Source organism: Neofelis nebulosa, chromosome 13 (genome assembly GCF_028018385.1).
Source record: "Neofelis nebulosa isolate mNeoNeb1 chromosome 13, mNeoNeb1.pri, whole genome shotgun sequence".
NCBI lineage: Eukaryota > Metazoa > Chordata > Mammalia > Carnivora > Felidae > Neofelis > Neofelis nebulosa.
The window spans coordinates 14,657,654-14,677,686 of record NC_080794.1 but is presented as its reverse complement, the minus strand read 5'-3'; the positions used below and the strand labels follow the sequence as shown (position 1 = coordinate 14,677,686).

Sequence of the window (20,033 nt, the reverse complement as noted above, 5' to 3'; positions counted from 1 at the left end):
ATAATGCTTTTTAGTGGTGATAAACTCCTTTATGTGTGTTTATCTAGGAAACTCTTCACCTCTTCTTCAAATCTGAATAATAACCTTGGTGGGTATTCTCATTTGTAAGTTTTTATGTTTTCAGCATTTTGAATATATCACCCACTCCCTTCTGGCCTGCAGGGTTTTTACTGAAAAATTAGTTCATAGTCTTAGAGGTTTTCACTTGTAGGTAACTTTTTATTTCCGTCTTGCTGCTTTTAAAATTCCCTCTTTATCTTTAGCCACTGACGTTTTAATTATTATATGTTGTGATGTGGACCTCCTTGGTTTACCGTGTTTGGAACTCTTGGTGATTCTTGGACTGGATGTTCATCTCCTTCCCTAGATGAAGGACATTTTCCCCCTATGAAGTTTTCTACCCCTTTCTCTCTCTCTTGCTGCTTCTTCTGAGATCCCTATAATGTGAATGTTTGTTCACTTGCTATTGTCCAAGAGGCCCTTTAACCTATCCTCATTTTTAAAATTCTTACCACTTTTTGCTGTTTCGCTTGGGTGCTTTTTCTCGTCCTTTCTTACAGATTGTTGATACAGTCTGCTGCAACTGCTAATGTGTTGATTCCCTCTAGTGTGTGTTTTAACATTTATGTCGCTTACTGTGTTCTTCAACTCTGATTGGATATTTTTTATATTTTCTATCAATTTATTGAAGGCCTCACTGAGTTCTTCCACTCTTCTCTCCAGTCCAGTGAGTATCTTTATGATCATTACTTTATTTATTTTTTATTTTTTTTTAACGTTTATTTATTTTTGAGACAGAGAGAGACAGAGCATGAACGGGGGAGGGGCAGAGAGAGAGGGAGACACAGAATCGGAAGCAGGCTCCAGGCTCCGAGCCGTCAGCCCAGAGCCCGACGCGGGGCTCGAACTCACGGACCATGAGATCGTGACCTGAGCTGAAGTCGGAGGCTTAACTGACTGAGCCACTCATGTGCCCCTATTTATTTTTTTTAAATCAGGCCTATTGCTTATCTCTGTTTCACTCATTTCTTTTTCTGAGCTTTGTTCTTGTTCTTTCTTTTGGAGCATGTTCCTCTGCGTCCCCATCTTGCTTGACTTCCTGTGTGTGTTCCTATGGATTAGGCAGAACAGGTACTTTTTAGCCTGAGGGTATGGTCTTGTGTATGGCTGTCCCCTAGACAGACTGTGTGTGCTTGGTGACTTTTTCTGGCTGGCTGGAGCTGGGGCTGGCGTGGGCTGGAGATCGTGAGGCTTTCCATGTGTTGGGAACCCTGTCAGAGTAGCTAAAGCTGATGAGGACACAGGCTCTGCTCAGTGCACTGAGGGCACACTGCCAGGACAGCTGAAGCTGACACGGGCACCAGCCAAGGTGTCCTGGGGTGCTCTGTGTGTGGGGTGGCGGGGCTGAGGTGGCAGTGGGAGGTCTCTGAATTGCTCTGCACGGAAAGTACCCCGGCAGGACACCAGAAACGAAAGTAGGGGCAAGCTGTAGGCACCTGGGGCTCTACACACAGGGGTTCATCTTGGCAGGATAGCTGAAGCTGAAGTGGATGTAAACTGGGGTGTTCTAGAAGTCTCCATGTACAGGGTGCCCCAAAGATGCTGCTAGAGCTGAGGCAGGGCACAGGCTGGTTGGTCATTGGGTGCTCCATGCAGGGGGTGCCCTGGCAGGACAGCTAACTTTAAAATGGGCATGGGCTGGTGTGGTCACCGAGCTCTCTGAGCAAAATATGCCCTTGGCGAGACAGCTGACGCTGAGCTGGGTACAGGCCGGTTGTCCCACGGTGTCCAGTGCAGGGAGAGCCCTGGCCAGGCTACTGGAACCAAGACCTGTGCGGGCGGGAGCGTCCTGGGGTGCTCTGTGCGGGGGTCCCCTGGCCAGGTGGCTGGAAACATGTCCATAACTCCTTATGGACTTTTTCTTTGGTCTTTTACGTTATCATTCCTGAAATGCTTTTCCACGAATCCTCTTTTCCTCTTTCTCTTCCTCAGATATTTTCACCAAAATGTGCTAAGGTGCTTGTTAAAAATATAGATTCTGGGGCTATGTCAAAATAACCATGGGTGGTGCTGGAAATATTTTCACCGTATTTCCCAGATACATATCACGACATCGATGTTAACACTGGCTTGGAACATGTGTCTTGAGCCTATTAATTTCTATGAAATCTGTGCCAACCCTTAGGATTCTTAGTGAGACCTTGCTTTCTCTTTTTTCTTTTAATTTGGTGGTGTTATTATTATTATTATTGCATGAGCCTTAATTCGTCTGGCTTCGCCAATGGGCACGTGGATGGTTTGTTTTTTTGCCCCATAGACTCACCCTGGTCAAAAAACATAGGTGGAATAGGTAAACATTACTGTTTTTTTTTTTTCTTTCAGTTTATCAGGCTTCTGAGTTGGAAAGGAGAAGTATGGAACACGGAGAAAAACTCTAGGGATCTCAGAAAAAAAAAAGGTTGCTCTGTGTTATGTGCCTTACACATTTAGGGCTATAACTGAGACTCGACATTCTGCTTGCACATCTACCCTTAATCAAGCTGCGTGATCAACAATACATTCGAGCCAAATGGATAATCGATTCCTGCTGTCATAGGTAATTGTGTGATTTACTTCAATTGCAGTTAACTTGTGCAAGATGTGACAGTGGTGTGAATGCAACATCCTCACATGCTTCAGCGCATCATCACGAGTATTGATCTGCATGCCTCTCCAAAAACTGTAATTAACACCAAAGGAAAACAAAACAAAACCAAACAAAACTTCCCAGGATCAAAGACGACCGCTCTTAGATCAAGGTTATGAAAATCACAGAATATAAGGGAAGGATACTGAAAACCGTGGTTGAGTTCTATTTGCAGAAGAAATGACATGACTGGATGGGCTACAAAGATTCACGAAGCTGCCTTTCCTAGAAGTCTTAGCACACAGCCTTATACAAGACTTAACCTTTCTGATGTTTTGCCGAGTTAACAGTTTGACCAAGGGTAGCCCAAACAAGGAGAGTGTGGTGGGGGGGGAGGGGTAGGGGTAGGGGCACACAGAACACCACTGAGGTTGGGGCTTGTGTGCGTATCTGCATTTGCCTTTCTGTTCACACTGGATGGCCTGACTTACCTGACTTATCCCCACTGAATTCTTTAAACTGCTCTGCTAGCGTAGCTTTCCATCAGATCATAATACATGCCGGTGTGAAGGACACCTGGGTCCTAAGTAACATTTCTCTTGTTTTAGTGACATTCTAAAATAGCGCTGCGGCGTATCTCCATTGCAGGAGGATTCATCAACCGTGTTCTCGAAATCTTGTCTGGAATGAAACATCAACGAAGTTCAAAAGTAATTATTTTTTTTTATTTCAACTCTATAAAGTATACAACAGGCACTCAGCAACTACAGCTGCAGGAAAAATACAGAGCAAATCAAAGCAGGTGAATTTTATGAAAAAGTTTTTAATCTACACCAAAAGAGTGCAAGTGGTCACTGACCATTTGATGACAGTGGTTGCATTCTGACTAACAAAGGACTCTTTCATGTGGAACAAGTTGTAAGAGGACAATCAAATAACCATAGCTGTGAGAATACAAAAGAACCAATTGTAAAAACATCGTACGATGAAATAAAGTGGACAGATGATGCCTAAAGAAATGTCCCTTTCCTCGGAAAGCCCAAACCTCTGAGTCATTGTCAGGGTCCCAGAGTTCTGTAAATTCAGGGGCAGATAAGGAGGAGGGCTAACAACACGCTTCCAATGTTTATCTTCCCAGGTCTGTTGCAAACTTGCCTCCTACGTGATTTGCATATACAAGAACTCAGAAAGCATCCTGTTTTGTTGAGGAGTGCGCTAAGGTACGTTTTCCTCATTGGTTTCATAACGACGTGTCACTTGCTGAATCTTCTTTTGAGTTGGGTCGTTACGAATGGAGTCTATAAAATGAGGCATTAGAACTTGACTGCACTAATTGTTTTTTTTTTAACTGGATCTGCACAGCTTAGCAAAACAGGAATACCTGTGTACAGACTGATAGTATGTCATAGATTAATTTGACCTGCACATACATTTATACATTTCACAGAAATGACGCTGTATCTCAGTAACAGATACACAGCTCTGGTACATGTAACAGAAATTAGAGAACAACTTCATCATTTCTGTAATTCATCAATATTATATAATAAAGGCTTAGAAATTGTTAGCAGAAAGAACTGTAAAACGCAGCAAGCTAAGAAAGGACAACATTTTGAGGTGGATTTGTCTCTCTCATGCAGCATAACACCAAATTTGTTTTTTAATAGGATGCCAGGAATTTAAGGCACTTGCAACAATGCCAGATAGCCAGGTCATGTCCTAAACTATGGAACAGATGAAACCATACAGTGGACGTAATTTTCAATAATACTGACAATTATGACATTAATTCAAGTCTACTTAGACCTAAAAACATTATTCAGTACAAAGAAGATGAAATAATAATGCTGTGAAACACTAAAAAAAGGTATATGTACCACAAAATATCACACAAAAATATCTATTTACATAAATATTTGTCTGTGGTCCTATTGTGAAAGAAAACATCGTTATGGATAATGCACAGATCACCTCTACTGTATGAATCCGTTCTAACTTCCTTATTTTCAGTGTGGTAGCTGACTTCTCTAAGCTCGCCATTAGCTCAGTCCTTTAGAAATGAAACCGGAAAAATTCAATAGTTGAATTCATGTGTTACACATGTGTGATTCACATGCAAATCCCATAATTTTAAGAAACGTGACTTGTAAAGAATATCATCAAAATAAATTTGTTTTCAATGCCACATGGATCTGATTCATATGTAACAAAGAAGGTACAAACATGAAAATCATTGATAGGAAATTTCCAGAAATCATTTTCGCTAACGTATTCAGTGTATCTCAAATATCGGGATGTCCCTTTCCTTTGGCAGTTTTCAGTTTTCCTGTGCGTCAGGATGCACAGAAAGCCCTTATTTCCCAGACTCAAAGTATTAACAAGAAAGTCAGTTAACAGATCACATGAGTTGGCACTATTCTAACTTAGCCAGATGTTCTCCAGCGTAAGAACATGGAGGGGTATGAAAAATTCGGAAATGAAGTGAGATGCGCTTTACGGAGCTGACCGTGAATGTTAGCCCTAGTGTCTTAGGACAGGATTTAAATCCTTACATTTCAATGCCTAAGATTAGATGACTGTTAGCAATTTTTGGAAGATGTTCACCTTTATTTGCTAGTGATTGCTTTAGACATCCTAATGCAGCGCCACAGGTGAAATGAACGAAGACAGAGCGACTGGTGGGAGAGACGGCCGACAGTTCCATTGAGCTGAACGTTCTCTTCATTCCTCAGAGAACCCGTACGTTGTTGTCTTAGACTTGAACCATAGTTTCAACATCCACGGTAAGGGCTAACCTCTGGGGTTACTGGGGCATTTGAAAAACTGCTGGAACAGATTCTCTTAAATAAGGACGAGATAAACTTAGTATCTAGCAAATCGTTAGCATGCCTAAAGCACTCTTTTAACAAAACTCACTGAACAATGACCATGATATTGAAATTATGTACTTTTACGAGCCCAGTTAAAAGCAATATAAAAATTCTGAAATAGCACTCACAGCTGGATTTTAGCTTGGTACATTTTATATTCTGAAATCTGTAGAAGAAAGTGGATATCTTGGGGAATAAATTGATCTTAAGCAATTGTTTGCAAAGGCCAGAAAAACACAAGAGTAACCGTAACATCTTGGGGGTCAAAGTTTTAATTTGGAAGTTTAACGTTACTCTGATTATGTTTAATATGCCCTTATAATTTTTATTCCCCAAATGTTTTTTTAGATCATTACGTGTTGATATCCTATTCTAAAGTAGTCTTAGTATGAAAAAATCAATGACCGACTTGGACATGTTTTTTGCAGAACCGTCTATGTTCGATTGACTTTAAAAAAAAGAAAGTTCTCTCCTGGAACAAGGCAAACTTCAATTTGATGTACCAAATTCACACCCAGCTCTAAATCAGGATGACAGTTTGTAAGATTATGCGTTTGTCTACGCAGGTTTAACGCTACTTGTCCAGGAAAAGCTTCCAAATGTCTCTGCTACTTAGAACAGCTCATAGTAGTCAACTCTCCTGCCAACAGAGGATTCACTTTAAACTGCTGATTCTTCTCCCCTCCTGAAAAAGCAAATCAGTCTGGTATTTTCAGATATGTTTCAGGATTGCAATACTTGCATCCTACTTAATGAAAACTTTTGCTTAAGAAATCAGGGTCCTGTGTTCTCCTCTACTCTCACACATGCATGAACTCACATCGGCTCATTCACAAAAAGGGAATCAACACCTGGCCGGGTCCTGTCCTGTTCCCTGACTTCGCATAAGGAAGGTCCCTCATCGGGTAAATCTTGATGATTTTGTGCTTTCTTCTTCTTTTTGGTTCAGGCCTAAGACAAGAAGCCAGTTGAATGGGTTTTAATCACCTTTCCCCTCAACCCTAGACTATGTTGTATAAGTGAAATCTGACGGGAGTTTCATTGGTAAATGTAGTGAAAATGCTTGAGTCTCTGGCTACACAGGTGATGATTAGAATTTGTGTTGTCTGCTCAGACACGGACATTTACAGATGAAAGATATACATAGCACCTATATAGTTTATTTTTGGACGGATCTTCATCCCTCTCCACCCCACCCCGTCCCCACCCCAAGGGTTGATTTTTATAAAAGGGACTATTTTAAGCCTCAGTCTGAGAGTATGTTAGGTAATAAAGAAAAATCAATTGGCTGCTAGTCACTGATTTCCAGGACCATCTTGAAGCACGATATTTTAAACGATATGAAATGGTTTGTGAATTGCTTTTTTTTTTTTTCCACTCTGTCATGCCAATTTATCAAGAAAAGAAACAAACAAATGTCATGCAGGTTTTTTTGTTTTTTTTTTTTTCAATCCTCCGTGAAAACGCATATATACCCGCCGGGAGGCTTCATAGCAGTTGTGCTTTGATTGTATCAATTTTTAAAATCTGTCAGAAAGGAAAGGTAACATTCAGCCTCGTCATCAGCACTGTTGGGAAACAAAATCAGGAAACTTCTAGCACTGGTTTGACATGAACGCCGTGACCCATAGACGTGTGGCCCTCTTCCGTATGGTATAGACACCGGCTTGCGCTCATAGATCCCACGGCCTCCCTTGAAGGAAAGGAAGAGCCCCGTTTTGGTACCACGGCAACCGATCGGACCCCATACATTATTTTTTGATCTTGGCCATGCTAGCCAGGTATGGACTCTTTTTCTAGGTTGAAGTATTTCTTACAGTCTTTCAAATTACAGTCAGAGCAAAGCAAGATCATTGCAACGACAGGAAACCTCTCTTTACTGGCGAAGGGCTTTGCTTCAGGACCACCATGTCAACTGCTATTGTTAGGATCAAACAGAAAACATGTAAAGAGCACTACTGTCGTCTAAGCAAGAAGTCCTAATGCCACTGTAGTTACTGGAGCAGCATCGATCAAAGGCATCATGGTGACCCCGAGCACTGATCTTCTCTCCGTCCCTCAGGTTTGCTGTCAGCCGTGTCTCAGAGAAAGCTGACTTCAGCAAGGCAGAAGCAGGTAAGAGAAATACATTAGAAGTCTATGTCCCAGCCCGAGTTGTCATCAGGTGGTGGTTCATCACTGTCCTCAGGGAAACTGTCAAAATTGCTTGTGTCTGTGGGTGATGCAACCTACAAATGAGAGAGGGGGTGACCGAGAAGGGATTTCTTGATTTTTGGTTGTTTTTTTTTTTTTTTAGTAAAATCCCAAACTAGATTTTTAAAAAGCATTCTTTATTCATTCCCTGATCAGTGACTGTTGTTTGAATGGCTACCAGGTGGCAGGCTTTGTGCTTTTTACTGGGGCTAAGGGCAGTGAATAAAAAAAGACATTGCTCTTGCCCTACCCTGGCAGGGAGTACCTTGTAGGACTAAAAACAAATAATCACAAAAATCTGTAGATGACTATAAGGTTTTGCTTAGTGTTAGGAAGAAAAAAGACTTGAGAGTATGAGTGATGATGGAAAGCCTCTTTGAAAAAATATTTCTTTTTTTTTTTTTAATGTTTATTTATTTTTGAGACAGAGAGAGACAGAGCATGAACCGGGGAGGAGCAGAGAGAGAGGGAGACACAGAATCGGAAGCAGGCTCCAGGCTCTGAGCCATCATACCAGAGCCCGATGGGGGGCTCGAACTCACGGACCGCGAGATCGTGACCTGAGCTGAAGTCAGACGCTTAACCGACTGAGCCACCCAGGCGCCCCGAAAAAATATTATTTCAAAACTAAGAATTGGTGAGTTCAAAAAAGAGGATGTAGCACGTGCAAAGGTCCCGAGGTGAGAGAGAGTGCTTCATGCTGTGAAGTGATCCAAAGGGGCCAATGTGGCTGCTGTGTAAGAGAGGATAGGACTGGACTGAGAAATAGGAGAAGCAGGCAGAAATCAGGCTGGGTAGAGCCCTGTAGACATCTTAAGTCTTGTGTGTGTTTATTTCAAGTAGAATAAAAGCCATTTCTGACCTCGGTCAGAACTCTTGCAAATTTCTTGGGCAAAGTCCAAACTGTAGAGCATCAGTAAAAGCAGTAAAAAATCCATCCTTTAGTTTCCCTCATATTCTATAATATTTAGAACCTCTTATACACTAATATATATATATATATGGGTATATCCATAAAAGGAAACCTCTGGTAGATGTAGGCAAGTATAATTCAGGCTTACTCTCTACTCTTGTTCTAAAAACAAAACTTGAAGAACGCAGTTAGAATCTGCTATGTGAGCCACGGTAACGGGGTTTTTGTTTGCGAATAGGCATAAGCACTGACACAGAAATAAATCTCAGAAGTAGGGAAAATGCTTCTGAATAAAGAGCAGGCTTGAGTTAGTCCCAGGGGAAGGAAGCATATACCTGAAAGGCTCAGGACCAGAAAGCGGTCTGTGCCTTTTCGTAAAGATGCAGCATTAAGCAGAAATACGTAAAAATGCAATCAACTGAAATCTATTTCAAGTTAATACAGTCCAAACACTGAGTCACCCTCACTGGGCTGCTATTTCACAAAAAACCCGATATGTTCAGAAAAGACAGTTAAGGAACGAGAATCCTTTTCTTTTAGAGCCCGATAAAAGGATAAATTAGAACGAATAAACAGGTAATGATAGAATGCACATACAATAACCATCTCCTAACTGGCCTCTTTTTAAGGTTGCAGTTTAGATACTATTCTAATGTGGTGCTTCTATAATTTATTTAATCTGATCACAGGATAAAACCTTGTCACACAAGTGTTCGCTGGGAAGTCTACTTACACTTGGTATTATAGGAGGTGTCAAGGTGCCTTTTCTTAAGCCTTCCCAGTTAAAGCCCTCAAACCATCTAGGAAAGGGAAGAGAAAAAGGAGCTGGTTAAAGGATTTTACTTTAGCTGAAACCCCGTTGCAACATATTTGATGTGGAAATATCCATACCGGATGGAAAGCAGAAAGGCGAACATTTTCAACGTGACATAAATGTATCCTGTGTCATTGAAAACTTTTACAGTTGTTTTACACAATGCATATTTTAAAAATCTAATTGTTGAAATATTGAACATCGGTTACAAATAACTCCTTTGTCCCCCTGGCAATTTCGTCACAGTGTCTGTATGACCTTGTTCCTGTACTATCATTATAACTTAATAAGTGTCATGATATACTTAGCCCATGATCTACTTGGACATCTTATTTTAAGGCAATGGAATCAGGGCATGAAAGTCAGGACAGAAAATTATTTTTCCAGCTTTGCACTGATTCCTTGGGCAGCCTAATTAACCTTTTCACATCACTATATTAGTCAGGTCTAACTCTGACTTGGTACTGTTTTTGTGTTCGTAGATGAAAGCATTGAATATGCAATACTAGGGTCATAATAATTTCTAGTAAAATGTCATTTTTAGTTAATTGTTAAAAAAATGAAGGTATTTGTGTTCAGATTTTCTGTGAAAATGAGCAGATAACACTAAGTTTTTTGTTTCTGTTTTGTTTTTAAAAGTTTCCAGCAGTAACAAATGCTTACACCAAATTCTTAGCAGGTGTTTTAGGTATTTATAGATACTTTGGTAAGTAAGTTCTTTTTGCACAGATGTGCATTTCCTGTGGGTGTTACACAGACAGACTAATAAAAAACAACAATTGGGTCTTAGATTAGCACTCAGATATCCAATTAACTAGGTAAGGTTTGATATTTAAGATGCTTCCATCACTTAGAAACAACGCTGTACTCAGTACTTTGTTTTATCATCTAATTGGGAAGCGGGTGGAAAAATATATTCCAGTTTTAGTCTAGGAAATGAGGCATGATATGGTGGAGGACTTGTGTTTTTGATATTCTGGTAGAGAATAGAATTCTAGAATCCACCTAGAATTCAATCGATCAATCTTGTTCACATTTCCTCTTGGTGCCAGAGAGGAGCAATGCTCGTTAGCGTGAGCTGGGAGAAACTGAATTCAGTGAATCGGTCACTTAGTATGGCACAGGGTCGCGTGTGGCTGTGCTGTCCCCAAAGGCTAACTGGTCTGAACGTCCCCTCCAGTGTTCCCATGGGCTAACTGTGTCAGTCACACAGCCAGTAGCTTAAAAAGAACAGCCCGGGGAGGGGCTTTCTGGACCCTCCCACAGAAAGGTCAGGGGAAGAACACTTACTTGTGCTTTTGAATGTCTTTGACGCCATTTTTCAAATTCCCTAGTCTTTCTGATGGGTTATCCCTGGAAAGAAAACAACAACTGTAAGGGATCCAATCATGTTCCCATCATGATCCTTTCAAACGTCACGTGGCCAAACGCTTACCTGCATAGTTTTTTAATTAAGTTAGCAGCATTTTTGACAATCTTCTTTGGAAATTCTATCATGTCAATCCCCCTCAGTATGATGTTATAGGTTTTCATAGGGTCTGGGCCTGAGAATGGCGGGCTGCAAAGGTGAGAGGTGAAAAGAGAATCACTTGTATTTTCTAAATAAGAAATCCTAAACTGTTATAACTCCACCAGTCTTATTTGGGGACATATATTAGTCGTGGTAACACGGAACGATGCTGGATTAATAGCAAAACCATGTGGAAACCTTTGTGAGTAAATCATGTAGCAAAACCATATACGGGGGTGCCTGGATGGCTCAGTGGGTTAAGTGTCCCGCTTTGGCTCAGGCCATGATCTTGCGGCTTTAACCCCCCCACCTTGGGCTCTGTGCTGACAGCTCGGAGCCTGGAGCCTGCTTTGGATTCTGTGTCTCCCTCTCTGTCTGCCCCTCCTCCACTCGCTCGTGCACTCTTTCTCAAAAATAAATAAACATTAAAAATACAAACAGCCACCCCCCGCCAAACCATATATGGGTCAAGTTTATCTGCCATTCCTCTCATGTCTTGTTAGTCTTGCTGTCCTTGGCCATTCAAGATGTGGCTTCCACTTTCTAGCCCTTTTCCTGCACCTGTCAGGAAATTATACTCACGGATTATACTCAACATGAAGTCCAAAATCACTAGACGGCTACAAGGATGCCAGTAATAGGACTCCATCTCCTGCTAACACCACCCTCACTCGCTGGGATCAGGACGCCATGTCTGCTCTCTGAAATACCAAGCATCTTCGCACCTCAGAATGCGGTTTGTTTCGCCTGGAAGGTTCTTCCCATATTTACCTGGCCAAAGGGTTATGCCCCTTTCCCAAAAAAGGTCTACTCCGATCAACCTACGGGATGGAACTGATCCCATCACCTCTGTCAACCAACATAATGCGACGATTTAGTCTACTACTTGAATTTAAACTTGATTGTATTTTTTTTAAAAGTAATCTCTACACCCACTGTGGGGCTCAAACTCACAACCCAGAAATCAAGAGTCGTATGCTCCACAGACTGAGCCAGCCAGGCACCCCTTGAGTTTAAACTTAAAAGAGTCACCTGCCATGATCTCTTCCACATCCTTTAGCTTTTTCACGACATCTAGCCGTCCATTTCCCCCTAGCATTACTTATTCTTCCTCTGTTGGAGAGTAATTGACCACATAAGCAAATGTTTACTTCTGGGCTCTCTGTTCGGCTCCCATGGTCTGTGTGTCTACTTTTGTGCTTCGTTCTTCTTTCTTAGGATTGCTTCTGCTATTCAGGGTCTTTGGTGGTTTCATACGGATTTTAGTATTATTGGTCCTAGTTCTGTGAATAATGCTATTGGAATTTTGATAGGGATCGCACTGAATCTGCAGAGTGATTTGGGTAGTATGGACATTTTAACAATACGAATTCTTACAATCCAGGAGCACAGACCATGTTTCCATTTGCTCCCAATTTCTTTCATCAAAATTTAATAGTTTTTGGAGAACAGGTCTTTCACCTCCTTGGTTAAGTTTATCTTCAGTAACTTTATTTTATTTTTTGGTGCAATGTAAATAGAATTGCTTTCTTAAATTCTCCTTCTGCTTTGTTATTAGTGAATAGAAAGACAACAGATTGCTGTGTATTAATTTTTTGTCTTCCAACGTTACTGAATTCACTTATTATTTCTAACGGTTTTTTGATGGCGTTTTTAGGGTTTTCTACGTGTAGTACTGTGCCATCTGCAAACAGTGACAGTTTAAATTCTTACCACGTTGGATGCCTTTTATTTCCTTTTCTTGTCTGACTGCTTCAGCTATGACTTCCAGTACTATGTTGAATAACAGTGGTGATAGTGGAAATTCTTGTATTGTTTCTGGATCTCTCAGTTTCTCACCATTGAGTATGATGTTAGTTGGGGTTTTTTCATATACGGACTCTAATATGTTAAGGTATGTTCTTTCTAAACCCGCTTTGTTGAGGGTATTATATACAGATGCTGAATTCTGTCAAAACCTTTTTATGCATCTGTTAAGATGATCATATGGGCTTTACCCTTTTTCTTGTCAATGTGGTCTATGATGTTGATTGATTTGAGAATACTGAACCACCCTTGTATCCCCAGAATAAATCCCACCTAATCGTGCTGAGTGATCCTTTTAACGTATTATTGAATGTGGTTTGCTGATATTTTGTGGAGAATTTTTAAATCCAGGTTCTTCAAGTATATTGACCTGCAGTTCTCTTTTTTGGTAGTGTCTTTGGTTTTGGTATCAGTGTAATACTGGTCTTATAAAATGAAGGTTTCTTTTTATTAGTAATAGTTTGGGGAGACTAGCTATCAGTTCTTCCTTAAATGTTGGGTAGGATTCACCTGTGAAGCCCTCTTTTCCTCAGCTTTTGTTTATTGGGGTTTTCTTGATTACTAGTTATAGGTTTGTTTTTAAAACAATTTTGTTGGGGCGCCTGGGTGGCGCAGTCGGTTAAGCGGCCGACTTCAGCCAGGTCACGATCTCGCGTCTGTGAGTTCGAGCCCCGCGTCGGGCTCTGTGCTGACAGCTCGGAGCCTGGAGCCTGTTTCCAATTCTGTGTCTCCCTCTCTCTCTGCCCCTCCCCCGTTCATGCTCTGTGTCTCTCTGTCCCAAAAATAAATAAAAAACATTGAAAAAAAAAATTAAAAAAAAAAAAAACAAAAAAACAAAACAATTTTGTTACTAGTAATAGGTTTGTTCAGATTTGCTATTTCTTCCTGATTTTGTTTTGAACGATTGTGTATTTCTAGAAATTTATCCATTTCTTTTAGATTGTCCACTTTGGTGGCACATAATTTTTATAGTATTCCTTCTCTAATAACCTTTGCATTTTGGTACTGTTGGTTGTTGCTTTCACTTCTGATATTATTTGGATTCTCTTTTTTCCTTCATGAGTCTTGCTATATAGTCTTCTCAATATTGTTTCTCTTTTAAGAAAACAATACTCACTTTCATTGATCCTTTGTATTTTTTTTTTTTTGGTCTCTCATTTATTTCCTCTCTGATTTTTATTATTTCCTCTCTTCTTTGTCTTTGTCTGTTATTTTTGTAACTTCTTTACTGTTTGAGGTAAGCCTCTGCTACTACAAATTTCCTTCTTAGAACTGCTTTTGCTGCTTCCCAAAGATTTTGGATGGTTGTGTTTACATTGTCTCCATGTTTGTTGTTGCTGCTGGTATCTGTGTATTTTTAAATATTCCCTCTTTGATTTGTTCGTTGACAAATTGGTCGTTTGGTAGCACGTTGTTCAGCCTCTTTATGTTTTTGGTTTTTTTTTCTTTTTTGTGACTGATTTGTAGTTTCATATCATTGTGGTTGGAAAACATGCTTGATATGATTTCAATCTTAAATGTATTGAGACTTGTAGCCTAAATTGTGCTCTATCCTGGGGACTGTTTCACTTGCTTCTTTTCATTCTGAAAAGAATGTGTATTCTGCTACTGTTGGATGGAATGGGCCATATCTGTCTGTTATGCCCATCTAGTCTAATGTGGCTTTCAAAGACACTGTTTCCTTACTGACTTTCTGCCTGGATGACAGGTCCATTGACACAAGTGGGGTGTTAATGTCCCCTGCTATGTTGTCTTACTGTCAATTTTCCCTTTATGTTCATACTTGCTTAATGTACTTAGGTGCTCCCATGTTGGTGGGTCGGTATTTACAACTGTTAAATCCTCTTGTTGGATTGATTCCTTTACCTCTATGTAACACTCTTCTTTGTCTTTGTTACAGTCTTTTTTGGTCTATTTTGTCAGACATAAGTATTCTTACTGAAGCTTGTTTTGTCTTGTTTGTTTTTTTGGCTTCCTTTTGCATGTGATATCTTCCCCCCCCACCCCGCCCCACTTTCAGTCTGCATGTGTCTTTAAAGTTTGCCTCTTGTAAGCAGCATACGGTTTTGTCTTTATTTTATGTGTATCTTTTATACATTTTAGTTTGTGGTTACCATGAGGTTCATATATAACAACATCCTAAGTATATAGTAGTCTATATTAAGTTGATGGTTACTTAAGTTAAACACATTCTGAAAGAACTTGATTTTTACCCTCCCCCACCACTTTGTGTATATACTGTCATATTTTACAGCTTTTTATTTTATGAGTTGCCTTAATATTAATAATATATAAAATATATATTATCTATAAAATAAAAATATATTTATATAATTATATATTATAATTATATAAATTTATACATTAATATATTTTTTATATTTATATTTATATAATATAAAATTATAATAAATATTAATGCCTTAATATTAATAAAAATCAAGTAGTTGATTTTACTACTTTGTCTTTTAACCTTCATACTAGCCTTATAAGTCATTGCTCTAGTCCCTTTACTGTATGTTTACTTTTATTAATGAAGTTTTTTTTCACTATTTTCTTCTGGTTATTAAAGAATTCCCCTTAACCATTTTTTTTTTTTTTTTGATTTTCTGGTAAACTCTTTATTGCTCCTTCAAATCTGAATCATAAACTTGCTTGGTGGTGTATAATCTTTGACATTTATAAATATGTGCCATGGGTTCATCTTGTTTGGAATTCTTAGGGCTTCCTGAAAGTGGATGTCTACTTGCTTTCCTAGGGTAGGGAAGTTTTGAGTTATTATTTCTTCAAACATGTTGTCTGCTCTTTTCTGTCTCTGGGACATCTGTCTCCCAGATAATGGGAATTATTGTTTGATGTTGTCCAAGAGATTCCTTAGCTTCAATTTTTTTTTAAATTTTTTTTTTTTTTCAACGTTTTTTATTTTTATTTTTGGGACAGAGAGAGACAGAGCATGAACGGGGGAGGGGCAGAGAGAGAGGGAGACACAGAATCGGAAACAGGCTCCAGGCTCCGAGCCATCAGCCCAGAGCCTGACGCGGGGCTCGAACTCACGGACCGCGAGATCGTGACCTGGCTGAAGTCGGACGCTTAACCGACTGCGCCACCCAGGCGCCCCTAGCTTCAATTTTTTTTAATTCCTTTTTTTTTTTTTTTTTTTTTTTGCTTTTCAGCTGGGGTGCTTTCCATTTGCCCTGTCTTCTAGATCACTGAGCCATTCTTCTCTCTTCTAATCCACTATTTACTCCCTTTAGTGTATTTTACATTTCAGTTACTGTATTCTTCAACTCTGGTTCTTTTCTTGGTGTTTTCTATTTGTTAAAGTTCTCACAGAGTTCACCCATACTTATCTCCATTTACCTTTTCTGAAGTTTTGTGTTCTTTTATATGGACCATATTCCCCTCTCTCCTCATCTCGATCGACTTTGTTTCGACGAATTACAGAACAGCTGCTTCTCCTAAACTCGAGGGAATGACCTTCCGTATGGTCATCCCTGTGTAGACCGTGTTTGCCTGCTGACTTTGGCGGGCTCTGGATCCTGGGCCGCCCTGTTGGGGCGGTTCTGGGGCCGTCTGTGCTAAGGCCCCACTGGCAGGACAGCTGAAGTGGGTAGAAGCCAGGGGTCATGGGACCCTCCACGCAGAGGGCCCCCTGGCAGGACAGCTAGAGTCGAGGTGGGCATGGGCCAGGGGTCCCAGGGCACTTGACACTGAGTTGTCTTGGCAAGTCATGGAGAGCCAAAGTAGGGCACGTCTAGAGTATTCTGTGCCTGTCTTACCTTGGTGAGATGGCTGGAGTCATAATGAGCACTGACCAAGGGTGTCCACACTGCTGGGACATCTGGGGTCAGGGGGCTGGGGCTCCCTGTGGTGGACAGTCAGCTATGGTGCCTGGGCTCTGCTCCCCTCTGTACTATCAAGGTGGAGGGGAAACATAAGTAGAGGTACCTGCCAGCTCCTGAGGACTACAGGGAGTCCCCACCACTTGGCAGGGTTCCAGGGCTGGTTCTGTTATTTGAAGTTGCCCTTTTAAGCCATGACTTAAGGTTCTGTGCCCGGGGCAGATGCACCCGCTCACCGTTTTTCTGTATGTTCCTCCCCACTCCAGCTCGTGGTGTTAGGGGTGGGGGTCCCCTCTGTTCCTGTTTCCCCAACTCTCTCTGTATCCCTTGTCATCTATGTGGCCTCTCTCTCTCGTGCTAAAGCCAGTCAGGCAGCCCTCAGGTTCCCAGTAAGTTTTTCTACACACAACTTCTCCATGTCTTTGCCCCCTATTGCCCTTCTAGTGAAGCCATGGGATGTCCTTTCCTTGCTCTGTATGTCTGAGACCTCTACCCAGCCTTCTTCTGAACTCTGGTTTACACTGACCCTACTACTCATTGTCCCCCATGCACGGCATGGTGGGGTGTTTGTTTCTCTTTTTGTTGGGGATCTTTTTTTCCTTGCTGATGGCTATAAAAGCATTACACAGAAGACCTGCAAACTATTCCCGTTTCATTTAGGTATAATACTCGTCAACCTGTCCTCTTACCTCTATAAACAGTTGACCCTAGATATTTTTACACCACTATTACCTCCCTTGCTTCATTGCTGGCTAAGCAACTAGGCTCAAAGATCTCACAGAAAGACACTAGGTTTTTCCACATCCTCACATATGTACAAGGAATTCGTAATGATAAGGGCAAACGTTGACTTTGAGTTCCCTGCCCTCATCCAACCCATTTTAGAGTTTGTTTTATGAATCCCTGGGCACTTGCATAATTACTTGAAGTGCTGGACCAAGATATGGTGAAATGTGCTTTAAGATGGTCTAATCAGAGTGACAAAGGCAGGAGCGTGCAGCTGTTGGCCGATCTATTTTTATCAGCAATTCTCTGCCAATGTCCATACCTGCCAGTCAGAAGTTCATACATTAGGATTCCCAGTGACCAGTAGTCGGCTGAAATGTCATGGCCTTTGTTCAGGATGATCTCTGGAGCCACGTACTCTGGAGTCCCACAAAAAGTCCATGTTTTCTTTCCAAATCCTATTTTCTTTGCAAAGCCAAAATCAACCTTACAAAGAGAGAAAAACAAGTTATTTCAAGGCACTTACTTATTTTCAAGCTTAAAAGCAGTAAGGTACTCAGCTGAAGTGCACGGAATAATAACAAAAACAGATGCATATCACTACAGTCCTATATTCCCAAAGGAGTCATCGGTGTTTCAAACAAAGCCTCCCTGAGCAAAGTCAGTGTCAATAGGAAAAGTTAAAACCTGAGTATAGGCTGAAACTCACATCATTAAAAATACAGGTAAACCTTTCTTTCCAGAAACAGCTTCCTTTTTTTCCTCCTTTCCTGACCATGGAGGTCGGGCCATAACCCCTTTACTTAAAATTTTTAGAAGTCTAGGTGGACCTACTTGACACATTTTCCAGAATATGCATGATTTCTGCTGGATTTAGGAAGCCGACAATTCATTTAGCAATGAGAAGCCACTGGACTGCTCAAGGAACCTAGTAACAAAATGCATCCCTGCCCCGAGTACACATAAACAGAGATACAATGCAAATGTGTCCTTCGTTTTTCTAGAAATGTTTCTGGACGGGGGGCGCCTGGGTGGCGCAGTCGGTTAAGCGTCTGACTTCAGCCACGTCACGATCTCGCGGTCCGTGAGTTCGAGCCCTGCGTCGGGCTCTGGGCTGATGGCTCGGAGCCTGGAGCCTGTTTCCGATTCTGTGTCTCCCTCTCTCTGCCCCTCCCCTGTTCACGCTCTGTCTGTCTCTCTCTGTCCCAAAAATAAATACAAAACGTTGAAAAAAAAAATTAAAAAAAAAAAAAAAAAAAAAAAGAAATGTTTCTGGACGGAGGAGCCTCGAATGCAGAAAACCTTTTTCTCTAAAACGATGAACAGCCATTGATTTGATTTCCGTGAAAACCATATGCTGAATAAAAAGTCCCAAAGTTTAAAAAATAGAGTCAGGCACTGACAGATTCAATGTCCACAAAAATTGTACGTTTTATAACAGAACTTCCCTCCTACAGTAAATCTTTAGAGCGCTTGACAGATTTTATTATTGTGATCATTACTATCACTATAATTCAAATGGCCTAAATAACATTGCCTAGCAAGCCATTTTTTTCCTGTTCAGATTGTACTTAAATCTAAAATGTTAAAAGGATTCATGGTTTTCTATGATGTAAGTAGTCATTCCCTGTGAATGGCAGAAAGTGGACAAGAGAAAGGTCTACAAAGCTCTTCTAGAGGTCTATGAACACGTGTCCACAGGTCCGAGTCCATTTAAACACATCCTGCCAAGACAGTATTAATTAAGACCTAGCCAATTTAATTTCTTACACCTTTTGCTTCATTTTAAAGAGGAGTTGAAAGCAGTAATGCAAAGATAGGCTCTTAAGAAAAGTTATAGCGTTTACAAAGGAAAAGGGAGGTTTTAATGTTAGGAAATGAACACAGCTTTATGAACAGATGTTTTAAACCCGCGGGGCAGAAACCGTGCGTAAAGGGCACTGACCAGTTTGGTGTAGCCTCGGTGATCCAGGATGAGATTTTCTGGCTTGAGGTCCCTGTAAATGATTCCTTTGGAATGCAGATAGGCGAAGGCTTCCACCACACACGCGGTGTAGAATCTGGTCGTAGAATCTTCAAACGAACCTCTGAGACACAGAAAATGAAAGTGTACAAGATGTTCGTTTCTCTGATAGGGTTTTATTTATTTTGTCCTCATTTCATTATATTCCTGTGCCAAACTTTGACCCCGGAGGCCAATGTCCTCTAGCCAAAGGCCATGTGATGGGTGCTGCCCTGGGTTTTCAAAAGCCCTTGAAGACCACATCCAGGAATGCTTTGCCCTGACAAATGAGATAGTTAACTCTACCCTCCCGTAAGCACCGAGGCGGAGCTCAGCTTCATACCTCCTTCTATAAGCTTCCCAGCACCCCCCTATCCTCTAACGAGACACAGCAGTGGACAGGGAGGAGACGAATCCTATTTTAGAGCTGTCTATCAAGGGCTGGGTTTGGTAAAGCAGAAGTTTATCGGTTCAGTCATACTTATTTTTAGAGGGCTTGGTTTTGAATCTTCCTAAATAATACAGATACGGTTCATAAGAGCATGAATAAAAAGGTTAATGCTTCCAGAGAGCCATTTTGGAAATGAGCTGTGATGCTGTGTTGCAGTCATATATCACAAGCTAAATATTCTGCTTTCCAAAATTTTGCCAGCAAGAGAAATAACACCTATGTCCCACACTACTGCCTTCTTACTAGAAAAGATGGGGCAAAGAGATAATTAGAAGGAAAA

General features: G+C 40.9%; 1 protein-coding gene across 5 annotated transcripts in view; it reads right to left on the bottom strand.

Annotated features, from left to right (window-relative positions):
• Nucleotides 1–3,329: 3,329 nt before the first annotated feature.
• The window catches only part of PRKG1 (protein kinase cGMP-dependent 1), a 1,269,228-nt gene continuing 1,252,524 nt past the window's right edge, over nucleotides 3,330–20,033 (bottom strand). For all 5 annotated transcript variants that reach the window (XM_058698343.1, XM_058698342.1, XM_058698344.1 and 2 more), the window contains 6 exons: nucleotides 19,246–19,387; nucleotides 17,623–17,786; nucleotides 10,852–10,974; nucleotides 10,707–10,769; nucleotides 9,336–9,402; nucleotides 3,330–7,724 (listed from right to left, as the gene is read on the bottom strand). In XM_058698343.1, the coding sequence (XP_058554326.1) occupies nucleotides 7,626–7,724; nucleotides 9,336–9,402; nucleotides 10,707–10,769; nucleotides 10,852–10,974; nucleotides 17,623–17,786; nucleotides 19,246–19,387 (658 nt within the window). In that variant the 3' untranslated portion in view covers nucleotides 3,330–7,625. The remainder of the gene's footprint in view (nucleotides 7,725–9,335; nucleotides 9,403–10,706; nucleotides 10,770–10,851; nucleotides 10,975–17,622; nucleotides 17,787–19,245; nucleotides 19,388–20,033) is intronic.